The 20,928-nt window shown below is 39.7% G+C and overlaps 1 protein-coding gene across 2 annotated transcripts in view; it reads right to left on the bottom strand.

Moving 5' to 3' along the window:
- Positions 1-249: 249 nt before the first annotated feature.
- The window catches only part of PIAS2 (protein inhibitor of activated STAT 2), a 117,790-nt gene continuing 97,111 nt past the window's right edge, over positions 250-20,928 (bottom strand). Inside the window, exon 14 of one of the 2 annotated variants that reach the window (XM_067015333.1) lies at positions 250-384. In XM_067015333.1, the coding sequence (XP_066871434.1) occupies positions 274-384 (111 nt within the window). In that variant the 3' untranslated portion in view covers positions 250-273. The remainder of the gene's footprint in view (positions 385-20,928) is intronic. The other variant, XM_067015344.1, reaches the window with a different exon arrangement.

The following is a 20,928-nucleotide window of genomic DNA, read 5'->3' as shown; positions in this document are numbered from 1 at the left end:
GGGGAGGAAGTGAGGAGGAAGTTTAAAAACAAAAAACAAAAAACAATCCAGCTTATCAACTATTTCTTTCCTGGATCATGGCTTTGGTGTTGTATGTAAAAAGTCATCATCACACCCAAGGTCATTTAGATTTTCACCTATGTTATCTTCTAGTGAATTTGTCATTCACTTCTATCTTTGTGAGATCGTTGCCTATTTCTCCCTTGAGGGAAGCATCATTTTTTAAAAAATCTCTATATTCCCCACAGCACCTGGCATACAGTAGATGCCCAATTAAATGATGGCTGGACAGGCCAACTTACCCACAAAGAAAAATGAAGGCTCTATAATCAGAGGCTTCACTGCATCTTTCTGGACCCAGCTCACATCTGCCCATAGTTCTCTCTGTACACATGGAGATAGAAAGACAACGACAACAAGAGATCACTACAAAATTGTGAAGTCCCAGAGTCTTCTGTATACCCACCCTTCCTTTCCTATGACCTTGATTCCCTCAGTGGCCTCCATGGTTTCCTCATCTTTTTGCTATGGCAGCTGTCCATATCTGCATGGAGCAGTGCTTATTCATACTAATGTTTCTTATTATGTCAAGGATTTTTCTCTTGTAAAGGAAATGAGGGGCATCAATAATTAGATGAAGAAGGTCTTAAGGGGCTCTTGCTCTGATATCATGCCATGCCTGACACTAGTCTTGAGGGAATATGGGGCAAGATGTGGGTCTGTTCTCTGAGAAATGTGGGAGGGTGTGTGTGTGTGTGTGTGTGTGTGTGTGTGTGTGTGTGTGAGAGAGAGAGAGAGAGAGAGAGAGAGAGAGAGAGAGAGAGACATCAGGTAAGAGAATACTACTAATAGTCAATAGACTGGAGTGTTTATACAGTGAGAAGAGAAAAACATTTAATATGTTGCCAGTATTAAAATATCTATTGCAGTTATTTAGAAGAATGGCTTGCAGTTTCTAGCAAATTATCATGCAGCATGATAGTAAGTATATAAGTCATTGATTTTCAGACCCTTCTTCAAAACCACAGGTTTCTATGGCAACACTTCCAGAGATAGGCTCCAGGCCCTACCCCCATTTCACTGGGGTCACTCCTCTTCATCTACTCATAAGATTTAATTTGAAAGAAAAAGTGTCACAAAGATGAAGAAAAGAGAATAGGGATCCAGGGCAAAGACAGAAAGCAATTGCAAACCACTGGCATGAAAGATTAGATCTAGGCTAGATAAACTTGTGACTTTGACTAAACCTTATTCTCCAACTCTGAAAAACAAGCAGAGTAAGATGGAAATAGCTTGACCACATATTAAAATGCATTATAAAACCTCAATAATTAAAACAGTGTGGTAGTGATACTTGAATTGATAGATTACCAATATGACAGAATAGAAAGCACAGAAATAGGCCAAAATACATTCTGCAACTTGATTAACAATGAAGATGGATTATAAGATAAAAGAATTCTCCCAACGCTGGTGGGGTGGTGGCTCCCATGTAGCTCCACGAGGGTGGTGGGTTGACGGGCTAAAGGTGATGTGCCCTCCGTGCGCTTTCGGTCTGCCTGGTGGCTGTGCAGGAAGAGACGCATTGCTCTATATTGAGCCCCCTTGACTGGGAGCCAGTGATGGGTAGGGGCGGAAGTTCTGGAACTTCTGTGCCTAGCAGGGAGGGAAAGGCTACTTCCGGCCGCCTGCGCCGGGAGTCTTCGTGAGGAACATGTGGCGAGGGCAGGCGGTGAAAAGTGGATTCCTTCAGTGGTGCTACACCTTTCACTCCTGCCCAGGCAAGCTTCAGTGGTAAGATTTCTGTGGTCCGTTTTGTAAGTGTTTTTGCCAAAACACAGCCCCGCTCTGCTCCAGCTTAAGTGGTCAGTGTCTAGCTACCTCCAGGAGTCTTGGTCCTTTCTTCTCGGATGTTCAGTAGGTGCTATAAACGCTGAATATTCCCTAATATATCTTGGTCTCCTCCCTCCCAAATTGCTTTCCAGGCTGGGTACCCCTTTTTGTTAATACTCTCATGAGTTTCCAGCTTGGAAACATCAGCGTCTACATTTGATGCCATTTCTTCCTTTCCCTTGCTCCCGTCAGTTGCTAAGTTCTGTCAATTCTACCTTACATTAATTCTGGCATCCATCCACTCTCCATACCCACTGCCTCCACCTAGTCAAAGTTGTCATTATCACCCCCTGGACAGTGGGAATGCGCTACCTTTCTCACTGATGCCCTTCCTCTAGCATCACTCTCCTACCTGCCCATCTTACACATCGCTGCTGTAGGTTTACTCATCTTTAAGATGATAGAAAATCTTCACCAGCCCTGTTGCTTGTAAATTAAAGGCCAAATTTATTAACTTTGGATTCAAAACTCTATTTTCTGCTGTCCCTCTTTCATTCTCCTTTTGCCCATAAGAAACCAGACCATGTGAAGTGCCTCATGGATGAACTAGCCATTACCTTTCTGTAGAGGCTCGTGTCTCTTTCTGCTTGGAATACTCTTCCCTCCCCATCACCTCAAGATGTTGAAATTCTATCCATTAAAGCTGAATGAACAAAAAAAAAGATAAAAGAAAAACAGCTGCTCTGAATTATGAAATGATCCTTCACAGGGAGACAGATGAAAAATCTCCCAAATTCTTGGAGGAGGTAGGCTCTGAATGGGGTTTTTATTTTTTCTCTTCTACCCATGGCTTTGGGTTTGCCTGAGCTAAAAGAAGATACAGCACTTGCTGTAATTGTGTGTTCCTTTCTAAATTCAGATAATTTGGGGCAGCTGGCAGCAGACTGGGTTCTTGCTTCATTAAGCCTCTGTTCACCAAGAAAGTTCTTCAAAGCCCCTACTCTGGCCCTCCCTCCTCAGGCTCCACATCCCTCCCACTGCAGGGCCCGCTGCTCCTGGGCAATGATGCAGAGCATATTCAAAGGCCAGAGGCCCTTCCCAACCCTCACCCAGGCCAAGGCCCAGATGCACATTAAAGCTGAAAGTACAGCTCTACACGTGACTACTGCTCCTACCTGGCTCCTTAGCCCCTGAAGTCTGATTGGCCTGGCGTGCAGCTTGGGCATCACAGATTTTTTTTAACTCCCCAGGTGTTTTGAATGTTTAGCTATGGTTAAGAATGACCTCTTTAAATTTTAGAGTATCTTTCTTTCCATCACTTTTGGTAAATCATTTTCTGATGATGCTTGATTAAATAAGAGAATATAAGTAAAAAGCGCTTTTAAACTACAGTGCTACCTAAATGTTATCCATTAGTACCATCAGAAGCTCAGGGTGGGGACAACAGGGTGAATTTGATGAGGCTCTCAAAGTCTCGGGATGCTCACGTTTTAGCTGCTGTTCAGTGGCACGTTTGTGCTGGGGAGCAGGGTGAAGCCTTTCGTTACAGACGTTGATTCTGGATTGATCCACCTCCCCCAGGTTTTTTCTAATAGCTCTACCACTGCAGATTACAGAAGCTGTCACTCATCTCTCATGGTATCCTTAGCTGAGCAGGTTCATAAGCAGAGCAGCAGCTGTGCTGCCCAGCCTGAGTCTGAGGGTCGTAAATGCCTCTGGTCCCCTCTCCACAGCCCTCTCCCCACAGAAAGCACAGGGAGATAATCTGTGAATGGCCATCCATTCCATTTCTGTGTCTTAATGTTAAAAACACTGCTTAGCTGTTTATATTGTCTTGTGAGTCATCTTTTCAAAAACAATTTTTTTGTAGCCCACTTTGTAAAATGTTGTAATTTTGTACATTTTCTATTTAACTTTGTGTTTATGGTTTATTTTCAAATATAAGCACTTTACATCTATTTTTATTCATTAGTTCACATATCAGTGTTTTTGCAATTAGCTTTATCATACCAGTAGCCTTTAGTAATCATAGTTTGTTTCATTTACCCATTAAATACAAATAAACCAGTGTTCAATTATACACGGAATAAGTTTCAATCTTGCTTACTAAATAATTTTGGTAAAAAGCTATCAATATGCTAAATGAAGTAGAAATCTAGGTATATATTTTACAAAATTCATTCTGTTAGTAATAAAGAATTTTCCTGATTTGTTGTTTTATCAGTTATCCCCCAATTTGCCCTCCAATCCTTAGCGAGCCTGGGTCATAGCTAAATCTGAAGATTTGGACTCCAGGACAAGGGCCCTCAAGGAGAAAGATTTGCAGACCTCCTTCTGTGTTTTCCCCTCCCCAAAATTAATATGTTGAAATCTAAATCCCCAGTGTGATGGTACTGGGAGGTGATAAGGTCATGAGGGTGGAGCCCTCATGGATGGGATTAGGGCCCTTATAAGGGGATGAAGAGACCAGAGCTCTCTCTTTTCACCACTTGAGAACACAACAAGAAGTTAGCAGTCTGCAACTGGAAGCAGGTCCTCAGCAGAACCTGACCATGTTGACACCCTGATCTCAGACTTCCAGCCTCCAAAACTATGAGAAATAAATTTCTGTTGTTTATCAGAAGTCCCCCCTTCTGAGGGGGTATCCTAAAGGAGGGTACAGTAGTCCCCCCTTATCATTGGGGGATATGTTCCAAGATCCCCTGTGGATGCCTGACACTGCAGATAGTACAGAACCCTATATATACCATGGTTTCTCCTATATCTACATAACTATGTAAATTTTAATTTATGAATTAGGTGCAGTAAGAGATTAACAACAATAACATTACAAAATAGAACAATTATAACACATTGTAATAACAGTTATGTGAATGCAGTCTCTCTCTCAAAATACATTATACAAATTTAATGCCTTTTCCATCTTAACTGAACACTTACCATGCACTGTGGCTGTAACTTGTGCAGTTTGGGGTACAACAGCAAAACTAGCACAAATTTCTTTTCCTTTCCTCACAATTTCACAGGTAGAAGATTCGTTTTTACAGTAAATTTTAGCAACCTCGGTACACGATTTTTTTTCTTTCCTTATTATTTCAAGAACTTTTACCTTTTCACTTAAAAGAAGCGCTTTATAGCTCCTCTTTGGCATATCCAAATTGCCAGCATCATGACTCTTGCATTTGGGGGCCATTACTAAGTAAAATATAGGTTATTTGAACACAAGCACCCTCTATGCATTTCCCCTTTGTTGATTTTAATCTGTATGTTTTCACTGTAATAAGCCATAACCATGAGCATAACAGCTTTTCTGAAGCCTTCTAGTTTATCACTGAGCCTGAGGGTGGTCTTGGGGACTTTCAACACATTCGCTTTTAAAATTTTGAACTGTGTGATCTGTTTCTTTCTCAGTGAATATTTACTTTCATACCTAACCTTGTATTCCTAATATTGTATTTTCCTAAAGAGGGACCGCAAAATCGTATAATTTCCAAATTCTACAAAACCTGGATCAACCTTTGCTTAAGTACAAGTCCTCTCACTTCTTGGGCCTTTTCCCATGGTGATATCTTCACTTGGATGAGTGGATCCACCTGAAAATACCCTTCTTCCTTCGGTTCTCTGCCAGAACTTTGCCCTCCCTCCTCTAAGACAGAGCAGTTACTCCATCCCCACTGCCCATAACACTTTACATGGAACTCTGTTTTACCACCTATCACATTATAGTATAATTACTTACATTACAGATGCTTATGTGTCTGCCTTGCTCGAACCAAGCAAGGACTGGCTCTGTCATCAACTGTTCCCTCAGGGAGGGAGAGGAGACAGAATGAGGTGAGGCATCTGGAAGAGGCAACATGCAGAATTAGAAAGAATTTGTATTTATCACCTGACAGACCCTGGGCCCACCATTTACTAGCTGTGAGATGTTGGGCAAGTGTACCTCCTAGTGCTTCAGTCTCCTTGATGTAAAATGGGTGAAACATCACTGGCCTTAAGGTTTGTTTTGAGGACTGAGTGAGAAGATGTAGGTGAAGAGACATAGCCAGCAATTTGAGTAAGAGGCTGGAATGCAGCGGCCAGAATTCTAATCTCATTTTCCTCACCTAGCAGCTGTGTGAATCTGGACAAGTAATTCCCACTTACCTCCTCAACATCTCCACCCTCACAGGGTCACTGGGCTGACTACATGAGCTAACTAGTGCCTGGCATGGAGTAAGGGGTCAATAACTGTTAGCTCGTATTAGACACTCAGTGAAGGCTAATTCCTTTCTGTTTTCTGGCATGCATAGCAGGAGTGGATCTGTTCATAAACTCCGGCATTTGTGTTTATTTCCTTTAAATAAATATAATCCTGCTTGCACTTCCACCCTACTCCCACCCTTGGAGGAGGTTAAGAAATTCTGCCTCAAGTACATGGAGACCTTCCCCCACTCGCATACTGAAGAGGCGCTGAGGTCTGAGAGGTCCCAGGTACAGATCATTGGTTCCTGTGGGCGCTCTGGATTGTAGGTTTTTTTGACCTGAGTGGGAACAGAGTTCCTGGCACACCGCTGGCTGATCCTGGCAGTCCCACTCAAGCCCTTGGGCAGCAGCAGCCATGAGGGGTACTGCGTCACCATTAGAAATCCACCGTCTCCCTCCCAGATTTGGAAGACTGTCTTAGTCTGGGTGGGGAGAACCAGACCTTCCCAAACCCTGCAGCAACTGCAGCAATACTCCCACAAAGGGCTGAAGGGTGGGTGTGGGGCAGCCAGCAAGGCCAGGCGACTTTCTAACTTAGCACAAAGGCCCGGGGGCTGGAACCCAACTGGGGTGAACAGCTAGTCTGGGTGTAAGGGGAAGGGGGAGTCGCGGGGGTAGGGGAGAAGGAAAAGGAACCAGAGTTTCAATATTTACTTCTCCTGCTCTCCCTATATTTGACAACGGCAGGGCTAGAATTCTCTCCTGTATACAGGAGACTCTGGAACAATTAACCCTCTCCACAGGCAGGTGACTGAGCCTCAGTGCACTGCAACTTCCTACAGTCCTGTGGGTTCATTCTCCTACTCATTCATTCCAGATATTTATCCTACTTCTAGGCACTATGGTTCTGCACCTTAGAATCTCCCCTCCCCACTCCCCTGCCCCAGGCTTTTAAAAAATGTCCATGCTGGACCCCCATTCTCCAGAAATTGACTTAACTGGTCTGTGGTGGGGCCCAGTCACAGGTTAATTTGTGAAAGCTCCCCAGGTGACTCGGACGTGCAGGCAGGGCTGGGAACCACTGGGTTAAGAGCTGGTGGATTTGGATGAAATGAGTGATGAAATTCATTTGATGAAATGAGTTTACAGTGTCCTTTGATGACTACCTGCCACCATCTCCCAAGCCTCATGTAAGATGGTTACTGCTCCTTCCAGAGACAGCACGCCTGATGGGAAATGTCTTGGGTTGGATATCAATTTGGAGTCCTGTTTGACCTTTTTTTTTTTTTTGTGGTACGCGGGCCTCTCACTGCTGTGGCCTCTCCCATTGCGGAGCGCAGGCTCCGGACGAGCAGCTCAGCGGCCATGGCTCACGGGCCCAGCCGCTCCGCGGCATGTGGGATCTTCCCGGACCGGGGCACGAACCCGCGTCCCCTGCATCGGCAGGCGGATTCTCAACCACTGCGCCACCAGGGAAGCCCCTGTTTGACCTTTGATGAACATTCTGTGGCTTGGTTTCCTCTGGGAAATGAGAGAGAGAGAGAGAGAGAGAGAGAGACTTCTGCTGTATATTCCTCATGGGATTATGGGATATAGCTCTTTGGGGAAAAAAGTTATATAAAAGGCTATTTTAAAATATCCCTAATAAAGTCAGTATGCCAGTACAGGCACTGTGTTTTAATACCTTTACCTCTAAGCCTAACAGAAAACCTCAAACTGGGGGCAAGGGGTGGATTGCCAAATCAATAAGACCAATAAAATGTAAGCTTGGCACTAGTTACAAAGTAAGAAAAGTGTAATAACCTTATTATATGCAAAATACATCCAATTAGAAAGTATACCAAAACTGAGTGAAAAATATGAGTTCATGTTAACAAATACTTTAATGCCTTTGGTTTAATAATTTTATCAGCTTGCATTGCTTCACTACTTTAATTTTTTTACGTTGGTCGCATTTGTGGTCATCCTTAGGGGGAAAAATAATATTGGGGCTTAATTAAAGGCTTGGCAAATGCGAGCCATTTATTCTAGCCTGAGATGTAGTAATCGAATAATTTTTAGTCACTGCCATAAATTAAGGGGTAGAATAATAGTACTTAATAAGTATTAGGTATTGCTCTGATAGCTTTACACATATTTTAATTCTCAAGAAAGACAAACGCAAAAGGAAAGTATTTTTATTATCCTCATTTTACACAAGAGAACACTGGAATATAGAGTGCTTAGGCAACTTTGCCAAGATCACACTAGTAATTGGCAGACAGGGAGGCAGAATTCGAGCGCAGGCAGTGCACACTCTTAGCCATTACGACAGGGTCCTGCCAGAGCGCTCAATTCCAAGTGACAGGGAATGTCTGATTCAGTTCCCCTACTGATTCTTCTCCCTCCAGAAACCTCATCCCAAACTACAGAACACATGCCTTTTTTCATGCTTCTGTGAGTGTCAAAGGAGACTATCACCACCCAGCTGGTAAGTACTACTAACAGTCAGAGGCATTTCACGTTTTAACTATTCAACCAATATTTACTGAATGCCTGCTGAAGCATTAAGGGTAGAAGAGCAAAGGAGGCAAGGTCTTTGCCTATAGGAGGTTTATCTTCTGGTGACAGGGACAGACAAGTAGACCGTTGTCTGTCCTGGGCTGCAAAATAATTGCTACAGAGAAGGGAAGCAGAGGGTCCTAGGAGAACTCCCCAGAGAGATGTACTCAAAGCTCGGGAGGGCACAGATTGTTGGGGAAGTTTTCTTGGAGAAGTGGCTGTATATTAGGAACACATGGAAGTTTGTCAGATTGCCAAACCAAAGCCACAGCCCCGATTAATCCAACCAGAATCTCCTGGGCATGTTTTAAAAGCCCCTAAAACAGTGGTGTCTAAAAGAAGAGCATTAACATTCCCTGGGAACTTGTTAGAAATTCCACTAAATCAACCCTCCAGGGGATTCTGATACAAACTCAAGTTTCAGCAGTGGTTTGAACAGTGGTTCTTAAACAGGCATCAGAATCCCCTGGAGGGCTCCTGGTTAATGTATACAGAGCATCAAGGCCCAGATTGCTGTGCCTCACCCCCAGTAAGTCTGAACCAAAAATTTGCATTTCTGATAAATTCCCAGAATGCGCACTTAGAGAACCACTACCCTAGATGAGCGGATGGCCAAACTGGAATCTGAAGGGTTAGAGTTTGCAAGGGGACGAAGGCTGTGGGGAGTGGGGTGAAAACATATTGATTTCTCTATCGTATTCTTCTGTTGTATTTATTTCTACTCTTATTCTTTCCTTCTATTTTTTTGACTTATAATGCCAGTCTTTTTCTAACTTAATATGGATGTTTGCCTCATCAATTTTCAGCCTAGCTTTTCTAATATACGTATTTGAGGCTACAAACGTCCCTCTAAGTATTACTCTAGATATATCCCCAAAGTTTATATATATTGTTTTTACTGTCATTCAATTCTAAATACTTTCTAATCTCTAATAAAAATTTTTTTAATTGAAGTATAGCTGATTTACAGTGCTGTGCTAGTTTTGAGTGTACTGCATAGTGATTTAGTTTTTTGCAGTTTATATTTCATTATAGGTTACAAGATATTGTAATTATCTTGTAATAAATTACAAGATATTGGGTATAATTCCCTGTGCTATACAGTAAATGCTTGTTGCTTATCTATTTTATATATAATAGCTTGTATCTGTTAATCCCATTTTCCTAATTTGTCTCTCCTCCCCTTCCTCTCCCCTTTGGTAACCATAAGTTTGTTTTCTATGTCTGTCTGTTTCTGTTTTGTATATAGAGTCATACAATTTCTTCTTAAACCCATGAGTTATTTATGCTTAATTTCTAGACATGTAATTTTTTGCACTGATTTCTAGCTTAAGTGCACTGTGGTTAGAGAACATATTTCTGTATTTTAACTGTTTGAAATCTTTATGAAATGTCCCATCTATGCTTAAAAAAAGTATATTCTGCAGTTGTTTGATATATTATTCTATATATATTCATTAAATCATGTTTGTTAATGCTTAATTCTGTACATTTTTAATTTTTTAAATGTTTGCTCTATCCCTGACAAAGACAGGTGTGTTACTATTTCCTGTAATGACTGGATTTTTTTTTACTCTCCCTGCAGTTCTTACATTTTCTGCAATATATATTTTGGCTATGTTACTAGGTGCATATAACCTTAAAATTGTTTTATCTAATAATTTTGTGGCCATTTTGTTTGATATTAATACAACTACCTCAAAATTCCCTGGGTTAGAATTTGATCTTTTTAAGTTTAGAATTTTTGCACTCTTGTGTTTCAAATGTCTTTTGTAATCAGCATATTATTTGACATCTGACCATCTTTGTAATATACCTGAAGCACTCAGTCCATTTTCACAATGTAATTTTTGAGATATATGGACTTACATCAACTATTTTTTGCTTTTCATTTATCCCACAATTTTTATGCTTCTATTTTCCATTTCTATCATTTGAATTATTTTTTTTACATCCCATTTATCCCCCTACCAGTTTGGAAGCTGTTCACTCTGTCTCTATTTTTTTTTTTTTTTGCAGTTATTCCAATAATGACAACATGTAATCTAAAGCAGATTAATATCTTACCCTCTTCTTTGCCAAGAAAAAGCCTATTCATCACTTCCTCCCCACTCATATGCCACTCATATTTTTTTAATTTTTGAATTTTATTTTTTATATAGCAGGTTCTTATTAGTCACCAATTTTATACACATCATTGTATACATGTCAATCCCAATAGCCCAATTCAGCTCACCACCATCCCCACCCCCCCGTGGCTTTCCCCCCTTGGTGTCCATACATTTGTTCTCTACATCTGTGTCTCAACTTCTGCCCTGCAAACTGGTTCATCTGTACCATTTTTCTAGGTTCCACATACATGCGTTAATATACGATATTTGTTTTCCTCTTTCTGACTTACTTCACTCTGTATGACAGTCTCTAGATCCATCTACCTCTCAACAAATGACTCAATCTCATTCCTTTTTATGGCTGAGTAATATTCCATTGTATATATGTACCACAACTTCTTTATCCATTCATCTGTCGATGGGCATTTAGGTTCCTCCCCACTCATATGCCACTCATATGATTTTTTAAAAAATATTTATTTATTTATTTATTTAGGCTATGCCAGGTCTTAGTTGCAGCACACAGGATCTTCATTGTGGCATACGGAATTTTCATTGTGGCATGCATGTCGGATCTACTTCCCCGACCAGGGATCGAACCTAGGCCCCCTGCATTGGGAGCATGGAGTCTTACCTACTGGACCACCAGGGAAGTCCCTCTTATGATTTTAATTCTATCTTTTTTCCCTTCTTAAAATCCCACAATGAATTGTTATTTAGTCAACATCTGCTAATCAGTCACTTTCTGTGGCCTTTATCTCACATATGAGCTCTTCCATGTGGGATTTCTTCCTTCTATCCTATCTGATTTATATCATCTTCTGGCAAAGGTTTATTAGGGCAAATTTCTGTTTTCAAGTGAAAATATATTTTACTCTCATACTTGAAAGATAGTTCCACTTGGTACTGAGTTCTAGATTATTTTTCTTCCAGTGTACACTGAAGTGTCCATTTTTGGCTTGCATTGTTGCTAATGAGAGATCATCTATTGCTTTAACTGTCAAACCTTTGAAGATATCTATTTTCTCTTTGATTTTAATAGTTTCCTCTTTATTTTGGTGTTCTAAAGTCTTACTCTGATACAGCAAGGTGTGAATTTCTTATTTCTGTTTGGAATTTATTACCTTCCTGAATCTGTGGCATGATATCTTTCATCAGTTTTGAAAAAATTCTCAGCCATGATCTCTTTGAATACTGTCTCTTTCCCATTCTTTCTGTCCCTTTCTTCTGGGACTCCAACTAGAAACATATTAGACCTCCTCACTCTATCATTCTTATCTCATAACCACTTCTTTATATTTTCCATCTCATTATACATTTGAGCTGCATTTTAGATGACTTCTGACTTATCCTGAAATTTCTTGTTATTCTTCCTTGAATCTGGAGGATCCTGCTCATCTCTGAGCTTTTTAGAAATTTTGTTAATTTCATTATCTGAAGTCCATGAAGGTTTTTGTTGTTTCATTGTTTCTTCCTCTTGTTCATCATAAACTGAAGTTTTTTTGTTTTACTTCAAGCAGCTCAGTTACCTTGGAAGTTTTTTCTGGGGTGAATGTAGGTTCTTCCAGAGTGGATTTGCATTTACATCTGCCAGGCACCATGGGGCACTACCGTTCTAGAGGGACACTAAATTCTTAGGTTGAAGTTTTTGTCAAACCATTTAATACTGTGCATTCAAGCCACAATACTGTGTGAAGCCTTGTGGTTCCCAATGCTTAGCAGTAATTTCCCTCCTTAGCTAAAGCTAAGATTCCTTGTGGTTCCCTCATAGAGTGGGATTATTTCTACATCATCTTTATACTAAGGGCACAGCCCTTTGGGCTCTGGTTCTGTGGACACAATATCACATATTAGACAATTTAGAACCTCTGAGATTTGCTTGCTGTAGTCATGCCCCAGAGCCTGTGAAAGCCAAAGTCAATTCCTCTGGTTCAACAAATAACTGCAACAAATAACTGCTGAAGCCAGCTGCAGCAGTGCTCTGCTTTACTCTCTGGATCCCCCACTTTTACTCAACTTCTTCCTTGAGAATTCCTTGATTTTTTGCTAGTTAATCAATGTTTCAAGGCTTTTTTTTTTTTTTTTTTTTTTTTTTTTCCAGTACGCGGGCCTCTCACTGTTGTGGCCTCTCCCATTGCGGAGCACAGGCTCCAGATGTGCAGGCCCAGCAGCCATGGCTCACGAGCCCAGCCGCTCCGCAGCATGTGGGATACTCCCGGACCGGGGCACGAACCCCTGTCCCCTGCATTGGCAGGCGGACTCTCAACCACTGCGCCACCAGGGAAGCCCTCAAGGCTTTTTTTTTAAAAAAGTACTTTTTAAAATCTAGGATTCTTGGTTGTTCTAGCAGGAGCTACTAACCTGACTAGGTTCAAATAGGTGCCTGTTTGAACCTGGCAAACTGGACAACATCCAGTGTTGTCAGGCAATGCTTATCAAACTGCTTGTTGACACAGTTTAATGTGTCAGGAAATCAATGAAGTGGGTCACAATGAGAATTTTAAAATAATAGTTAGATATCAGAATAAAATAGAAAAATAGCTATGGACTCTTTGCAAGAACTAGACATTTCAATTTAATGTGTCAGGAAATCAGTGTAGTGAGTCACAATCAATATTTTCAAAAATATATATAGATATTATAAATATCTACCGAAATAGATATTAGAATAGAAAATACCTAAGTGAGCACACCTATGAACTCTGCAAGAACTAGACGTGTCTCAATAAACACTACAGCCAACTGAGACAAATAGCACAGGAAAAATAGAGAAGAGCATGTGATGAATAGATGAAATGGAAGGAACAGGTCTTTTAATCTTTTGTAGAATGGGGGTCCATTTGATTTTCTAACTTATTAAGGTCAGTTCCTAATGGGAGGGTTATTGCCATATTATTTGAATTTTATATTAACACAATTTGCACTCAATCAAGCTAAATGCATAGAAGTATAATCCACTGTTGGTAAACATGTCATTACTCTGAGTTTCAATTATGATGAGTTTGTTTTCCAGAAAGAATATTATCAAGGATAATATTTTTCAAGTCGAAAATGAAACTCAAAAGTTATTACTATATTTCCTAACATTGTTAGTGATGTCAATGTTTTTTATGAAAATGGTTTAAATTAAATAAAATTAGAGAAAGTGTTATATCTCATTTCTCCATCACGAACTTTTAATCATTACATTCCAGGAGAGAAATCCAAAACATAAAAATTTAGTGACTTCCCTTCCATCAAAGAAGAGAGTGGATTTATCCTTCTGCCTGCAACAATCAAAATATCCCTGAAATATATGAAACAACTGCTTTTAAGATACTGGATATCAGGCAATCAAGGACAGTAATCCTTGAGAGAACAGAAACAAATGAGGTGAGCCCTACAATTGCCCCAGCTTACTGCCTTGAGATTTTCCAAGCTGCAGCACAGAAGAGAAACCAGGCAAAGCCCATCAGATCCCCCGGATTGAGGAAATGGAGCTGAGAGTCCAGAGAGACCAAGGTGGTGAGGATTTGCAGGAGAAGAGACAAGGAGCTAAACAGAGAGGGACTCCCTCAGGAATTCATCACAAAGGCTATCAATAAATGCATGTGAGGAAATTATCTGAGGTTGGGGAGAAAACATCCAAAAGAATTAGAGGGAACAATGTCAAACCCACAGAGGACCAGGAATGGTGCCCATTCCCAATAGCTAGAGTGTAAAATCTCACAATTCAAGGGGAATTAGGTACAATAACTAGGAAGTTCTTGCCTCAGTAGGGGGAAATAGCTAACCTTAGAGAAATCACTGTTCTGGAAGCTCCTAAGAAATCATAAAAGCAAGACGTGAAAGAATCAAATGTTTCCAAGTAACATAACTGAATCTCAAAATAATGTTCAGTTTACTCATAGGAACACAAATATATTCAGCACCTGACAAGGTAAAATTTACAAGGTCTGGCATCTAAACAAGGATTACTAGGCATACAAAGAAGCAGGAAATCACATGTCATAACCTGCTGAGACAGAACAAGGTTTTCCTCAAGAATTAAAAGCTGGGCTTTTGTATCCCCAACACATGAATGCAATGAAGAGACAGCTAATCAGCTCTGAAAATATGTGGTTTCTCCAAATCATTATGTAAACCATCAAGAAACCAGTATTAGCTCATATTCCGCCTTTTTTTTAAAAAAACCAAAGTTGTCTTTTCACTTAGTCTTTTAAAATAAGTAATATATTCATACAGTTCAAAATTCAAAAGATACAGAAAGGTGTATATTAACAAAACAGTTTCCCCTCTTCTCCCAGCTACTCAGGATTATCTTCTACCATGTACAGGGAGTGCTTCACTCCTCATTAGTTATGTCTACTTTTTGCTAGAGGCAAGTGAATTTTGAGATGGATGTGAAGGACAAAAATGGCAGGATGGGGATAACGGTAAAGCAACTTGAAAGAGGCTTTCCTTGAGTTTGCCTTAAAGGCAGCTGCAGGGAAGGAAATGGAGAAGAGTGTACAAGCTGAAAATGGAACAAAATTAGCTAATACAGTTGACCCTTGAACAATGTCAGGGTCAGGAGTGTACAAGCTGAAAATGGAACAAAATTAGCTAATACAGTTGACCCTTGAACAATGTCAGGGTCAGGGGCACTGACACTCTGCCCAGTCAAAAATCCATGTGTAACTTTACAGTTGGCCCTCCATATCCTAGGTTCTACATCCAAAGAGTCAACCATCATGTAGTACTGTAGTATGTATTTAGTAAAAAAAAAAAAAAAAAAAAAAAAAAATTCCACATATAAAATACATTCAGGGTTTCTTATAGCTCACTTTCCTTTCTACCTCCTGTACTACTGTGCTGCTCAGAGGTAACTCACATTGCTTTAGTGATGCAAAGGTCATCAAACACCACCTGTCCAACCTACAATACAAAGAGACTACAAGGTTCAGATGAAATCATGATGTGGAAAATACAACTCTATAGCATTTTTTTTTTTTTTTTTTTTTTTTGTGGTATGCGGGCCTCTCACTGCTGTGGCCTCTCCCGTTGCGGAGCACAGGCTCCGGACGCGCAGGCCCAGCGGCCATGGCTCACGGGCTTAGTTGCTCCGCGGCATGTGGGATCTTCCCGGACCAGGGCACGAACCCGTGACCCCTGCATCGGCAGGCGGATTCTCAACCACTGCGCCACCAGGGAAGCCCGACTCTATAGCATTTTTAAGTTAGAATGCTATTACTGGCACCTCTCCCCCCACTAAAATAAAATGCTTTCCAGGACCCAATCATACTGCTAGAGTTTTATTTCTTTAACTTAAGACATGGGTGGGGATGCTCTGAGTTGAGCTATCATCTGATGACATAAAAGAAAAAGATTGGCTTGGAGGGAAGAGCATATGGGAGAAAAGGCTTGTGGGCTCTTAAATCCTGGACAAAAAAGGTACAATCAGTGAGGAAAAGAGTTTAGAACAGGGAAGCTGGGATAACCAAAGATAATGTTGCCAAATTTGGTTTAGACACAGCTCCACTGGGTAGAGAAAGTGGTGCTTCCTTTAATTCTCACCTTATTCACTTAAAGTATTAGACATGTTCAAAAAATAAAGCTGTAAATAGAGAGTGTTTGGGAGGAACACTGGCATTAAATATTATTATTAAAAATAAAACCTGTTGCTTTGGTCTCAGGCCAAGATGGAATAACAGCAATCACGTTTACTCCTCTACCTGAAATAATGAAAAAAACAAATTCTACGAAATAATAGTTCTCAAGACACTGGACAATTGGCAATGAAGGCAAGCAATGCCAGAGAGATGGGAAAATCAACCAGATGATACCTATGATTGTCCCATCTTTCTTCCTCAAGATATTTCTATGCCACAGGGCAAAAGTGGGAGTAGTGGCAAGAGCAGGCCACAGAGGTGTCCAACAGTCTCCTTCAAAAGCTGGAGAGAGTCCAGACGTGCATGAAAGGAGCTCAGATGTTGTCACTCTACCCTAACAATAAGAAAAAAGCTGAGCAAGATGAAAACCAACAATTCTTCTTAGATCCAGCAGAAAACTAACATCACAGTGCAAACCACTGCCCTCAAAATTGAAGAGGGACAAGCAGATACAGAGAATCACCACCTAAAAATAGTAGAAGCCCAAGAACAGAAATCTTCACAGGAATGAGTACTGGGTTCCTTCTACCCAGTAGATCATGTCTGGCTTACAAGAATTACAATGCACACTCAACCACAGAAAGAGAAACGAGGAAAAAATGATTACATGGAGACTAAAAAACATGCTACTGAAAAAACCAATGGGTCAATGATGAAATCAGAGAGGAAATTTAAAAATACCTCAAGAAAAACAATAATGAAAACACAACCATACAAAATCTATGGGATGCAGCAAAAGCAGTTCTAAGAGGGAAGTTCATAATGATACAGGCCTTCCTCAAAAAGAAAAATCCCAATTAACCTAACCTACCACCTAAAAGAATTAGAAAAAAACAAATAAAATCTAGTTAGCAGAAGGAAGGAAATAATAAAGATCAGAGAAAATAAATAAACTAGAGATTAAAAAATAGAAAAAAATCAATAAAACCAAGAGCTGGTTTTTTGAAAGGATAAACAAAATCAACAAACCTCTGGCCAGACTCTTCAAGAAGAAAAGAGGGAGGACCCAAATAAACAAAATAAGAAATGAAAAATGAGAAATAACAACTGACACCACAGAAATACAAAATACCATAAGAGGGCTTCCCTGGTGGCGCAGTGGTTGGGAGTCTGCCTGCCAATGCAGGGGACACGGGTTTGTGCCCTGATCTGGGAGGATCCCACATGCCGCGGAGCAGCTGGGCCTGTGAGCCATGGCCACTGAACCTGCGCGTCTGGAACCTGTGCTCCACAACAGGAGAGGCCACAGCAGTGAGAGGTCCACGTAACGTAAAAAAAAAAAAAAAAAAAAAAAAAAAAAATATATATATATATATATATATATATATATTATGAACAGTTATATGCCAACAAAGTCTACAATGTAGAAGAAACGGACAAGTTTCTAGAAATGTACAGCCTGCCAAAATTGAATCAGGAAGAAACAGATAATTTGAACAGGCCAATCACTAGATATGAATAGAATCTGTAATAAAAAAAAAAAGTGTGGGGTGGGGATAAATCAGGAGCTTGAGATTAACATACACACACTACTATATATAAGATAGATAACCAACAAGGGCCTACTGTATAGCACAGGGAACTCTACCCAATATTCCATCATAAGCTATATGAGAAAAGAATCTGAAAAAGAATGAATATATGTATATATATAAATGAATCACTTTGCTGTACACCTGAAACTAACAGAACATTGTAAATCAACTATACGCCAATAAAATTTTTTAAAAAGAAAGAAAAAAACCTCCCTGCAAACAAAAATCCAGACTGGATGGCTTCACTGGTGAATTCTAGCAGACATACAAAGAACTTATCCTATCCTTCTTAAACTCTTCCAAAAGATCGAAGAGCAGGGAATACTAACAAAACCAGACAAAGACACTACCAAAAAAGAAAATTACAGGCCAATATCTTTGATGAATATAGATGCAAAAATCCACAACAAAATATTAGCAAACTGAATCCAAAAACACATAAAACAATCACATACCATGATCAAGTTGGATTCATTCCAGGGTCACAAGGATGGTTCAACATATACAAATCAATGTGAGACACCACCACAACGAAAGAAAAGACAAAATCTACATGATTTTCTCAATAGATGCAAGAAAAGCATTTGATAAAATTCAACATCCATTCATGATAAAAACTCTTGCCAAAGTGGGTAGAGAGGGAACACATCTCTCTCTCTCCTCTCTCTCTTTTTGGCCACGCGGCTTTCAGGATCTTAGTTCTTGCACCAGGCACTGAACCCGAGCCCCAGCAATGAAAGTGCTGAGTCCTAACCACCGGACTGCCAGGGAATTCCCAACATCCCTCAACATAATAAAAGCTATTTATGACAAACCCACAGCCAGCATACCCACAGTACTCAATGGTGGAGAGCTGAAAGCCTTCCTGCTAAATTCTGGAACAAGACAAGGGTGCCCACTCTCACGACTTCTATTCAACATAGTATTGGAAGTCCTACTCCCAGCAATTAGACAAGAAAAAGAGATTAAAGGTATCCAAATCAGAAGGGAAGAGGTAAAGTTGTCATTATATGCAGATGACATGATACTCTATATAGAAAACCCTAAAGACTCCACACAAGAACTATTAGAACTGATAAATGAATTTAGCAAGGTAGCAGGATATATGATTAACATACAGAAATCTGTTGCATATCTTTACACTAACAAGAAAATATCAGAAAGAGAAAGTAAAAAAACCCAGAACAACAACAAAAACAATCCCATTTAAAATTGCATCAAAAAACAAAACAAACAAACAAAAACAACCCAGGAATAAACCTAACCAACAAGGTGAAAGACTTACACACTGAGAACTATAAAACAATGATAAAAGAAATCAAAGATGATTAAAGGAAATGGAAAGATATCCCATGCTCTTGGATTGGAAGAATTAATATCATTAAAATGGCTATACTATCCAAAGCAATCCAGAGAGTTAATGTGATCCCTATCAAATTACCCATGACATTTTTCACAGAACTAGAATAATCCTAAAATTCACAAAGAACCACAAAAGCTACAGTAATCAAAACAACATGGTACTGACACAAAAATAGACAGATAGATCAACAGAACAGATAGCCCAGAAATAAACCCACCCACCTATAGTCAATTAATCTTCAACAAAGGGGGCAAGGATATAAGATGGAGAAAAGACAGTCTCTTCAGCAAGTGGTATTGGGAAAGCTGGCAGCTGCATGTAAATCAATGAAGCTAGAACACTCTCACATCATACACAAAAATGAACTTAAAATGGCTTAAAGACTTAAATATAAGACATGACACCACAAAACTCCTAGAAGAGAACACAGGAAAAACACTGCCTGACATAAATCGTACCAATGTTTTCTTAGGTCATTCTCCCAAGGCAATATAAATAAAAGCAAAAATAAACAAATGGGATCTAATCAAACCTAGAAGATTTTGCACAGCAAAGGAAACCATAAACAAAATGAAAAGACAACCTACGGACTGGAAGAAAATATTTGCAAACAATATGACCAATGAGGGCTTAATTTCCAAAATATACAATAGCTCATACAATTCAATAACAAAAAAACCCAAACAATCCAAGCAAAAAATGGGCAGAAGACCTAAACAGACATTTCTTCAAAGAAGACATACAGATGGCCAACAGACACATGAAAAAATGCTCAACACTGCTAATTATTAGAGAAATGAAAATCGAAACTACAATGAGGTATCACTTCACTCTGGTCAGAATGGCCATCATCAAAAGGTCTACAAATAATAAATGCTGGAGAGGGTGTGGAGAAAAGGAAACACTCTCACACTGTTGGTGGGAATGTAAATTAGTGCAGCCATTATGGAAAACAGTATGGAGTTTCCTTAAAAAACTAAAAATAGAGTTATCATATGATTCAGCAATCCCATTCCTGGGCATATATCCAGAAAAGACAAAAGCTCTAATTTGAAAAGATACGTGCACCCCAATGTTCATAGCAGCACTATTTACAATAGCCAAGACATGGAAGCAACCTACGTGTCCATCAACAGATGAATGGATAAAGGACTATTACTCAACCATAAAAAATAATGAAATAATGTCACTTGCAGCAACATGCATGGACACAGAGATTACCATACTCAGTGAAGTAATTCAGACAAAGACAAATATTATATGACATCACTTATATGTGGATTCTAAAAAAAATAGTACAAATGAACTTATTAATGAAACAGAAACAGACTCATAGACAAAGAAAACAAACGTATGGTTACCAAAGGGGAAGGTGGGGGTAGGTATAACTTGGGAGTATGGGATTAACAGATGCACACTACCACATATAAAATAGATAAACAACACGGATTTACTGTATAGCACAGGGGACTATATTAAATATCTTGTAACAAACTATAGTGGAAAAGAATTTTTTAAATAACAAATATATATACATATATATGTATAACTGAATTACTTTGCTATACACCTGAAAGTAACACAATATTGTAAATCAACCATACTTCAATTAAAAAAATTACCAAAAGTCCCCACACAATTTGAAGTGATAGAACAAGCATCAGAACCAGACCTACATATGGAAGAGATGTTGAAAGTGTCACACAGGGATTTAAAACAACTATGCTTAA

The sequence above is a fragment of the Kogia breviceps genome, chromosome 15, assembly GCF_026419965.1.
Source record: "Kogia breviceps isolate mKogBre1 chromosome 15, mKogBre1 haplotype 1, whole genome shotgun sequence".
NCBI lineage: Eukaryota > Metazoa > Chordata > Mammalia > Artiodactyla > Physeteridae > Kogia > Kogia breviceps.
This window is presented reverse-complemented; position numbering and strand designations above follow the sequence as displayed.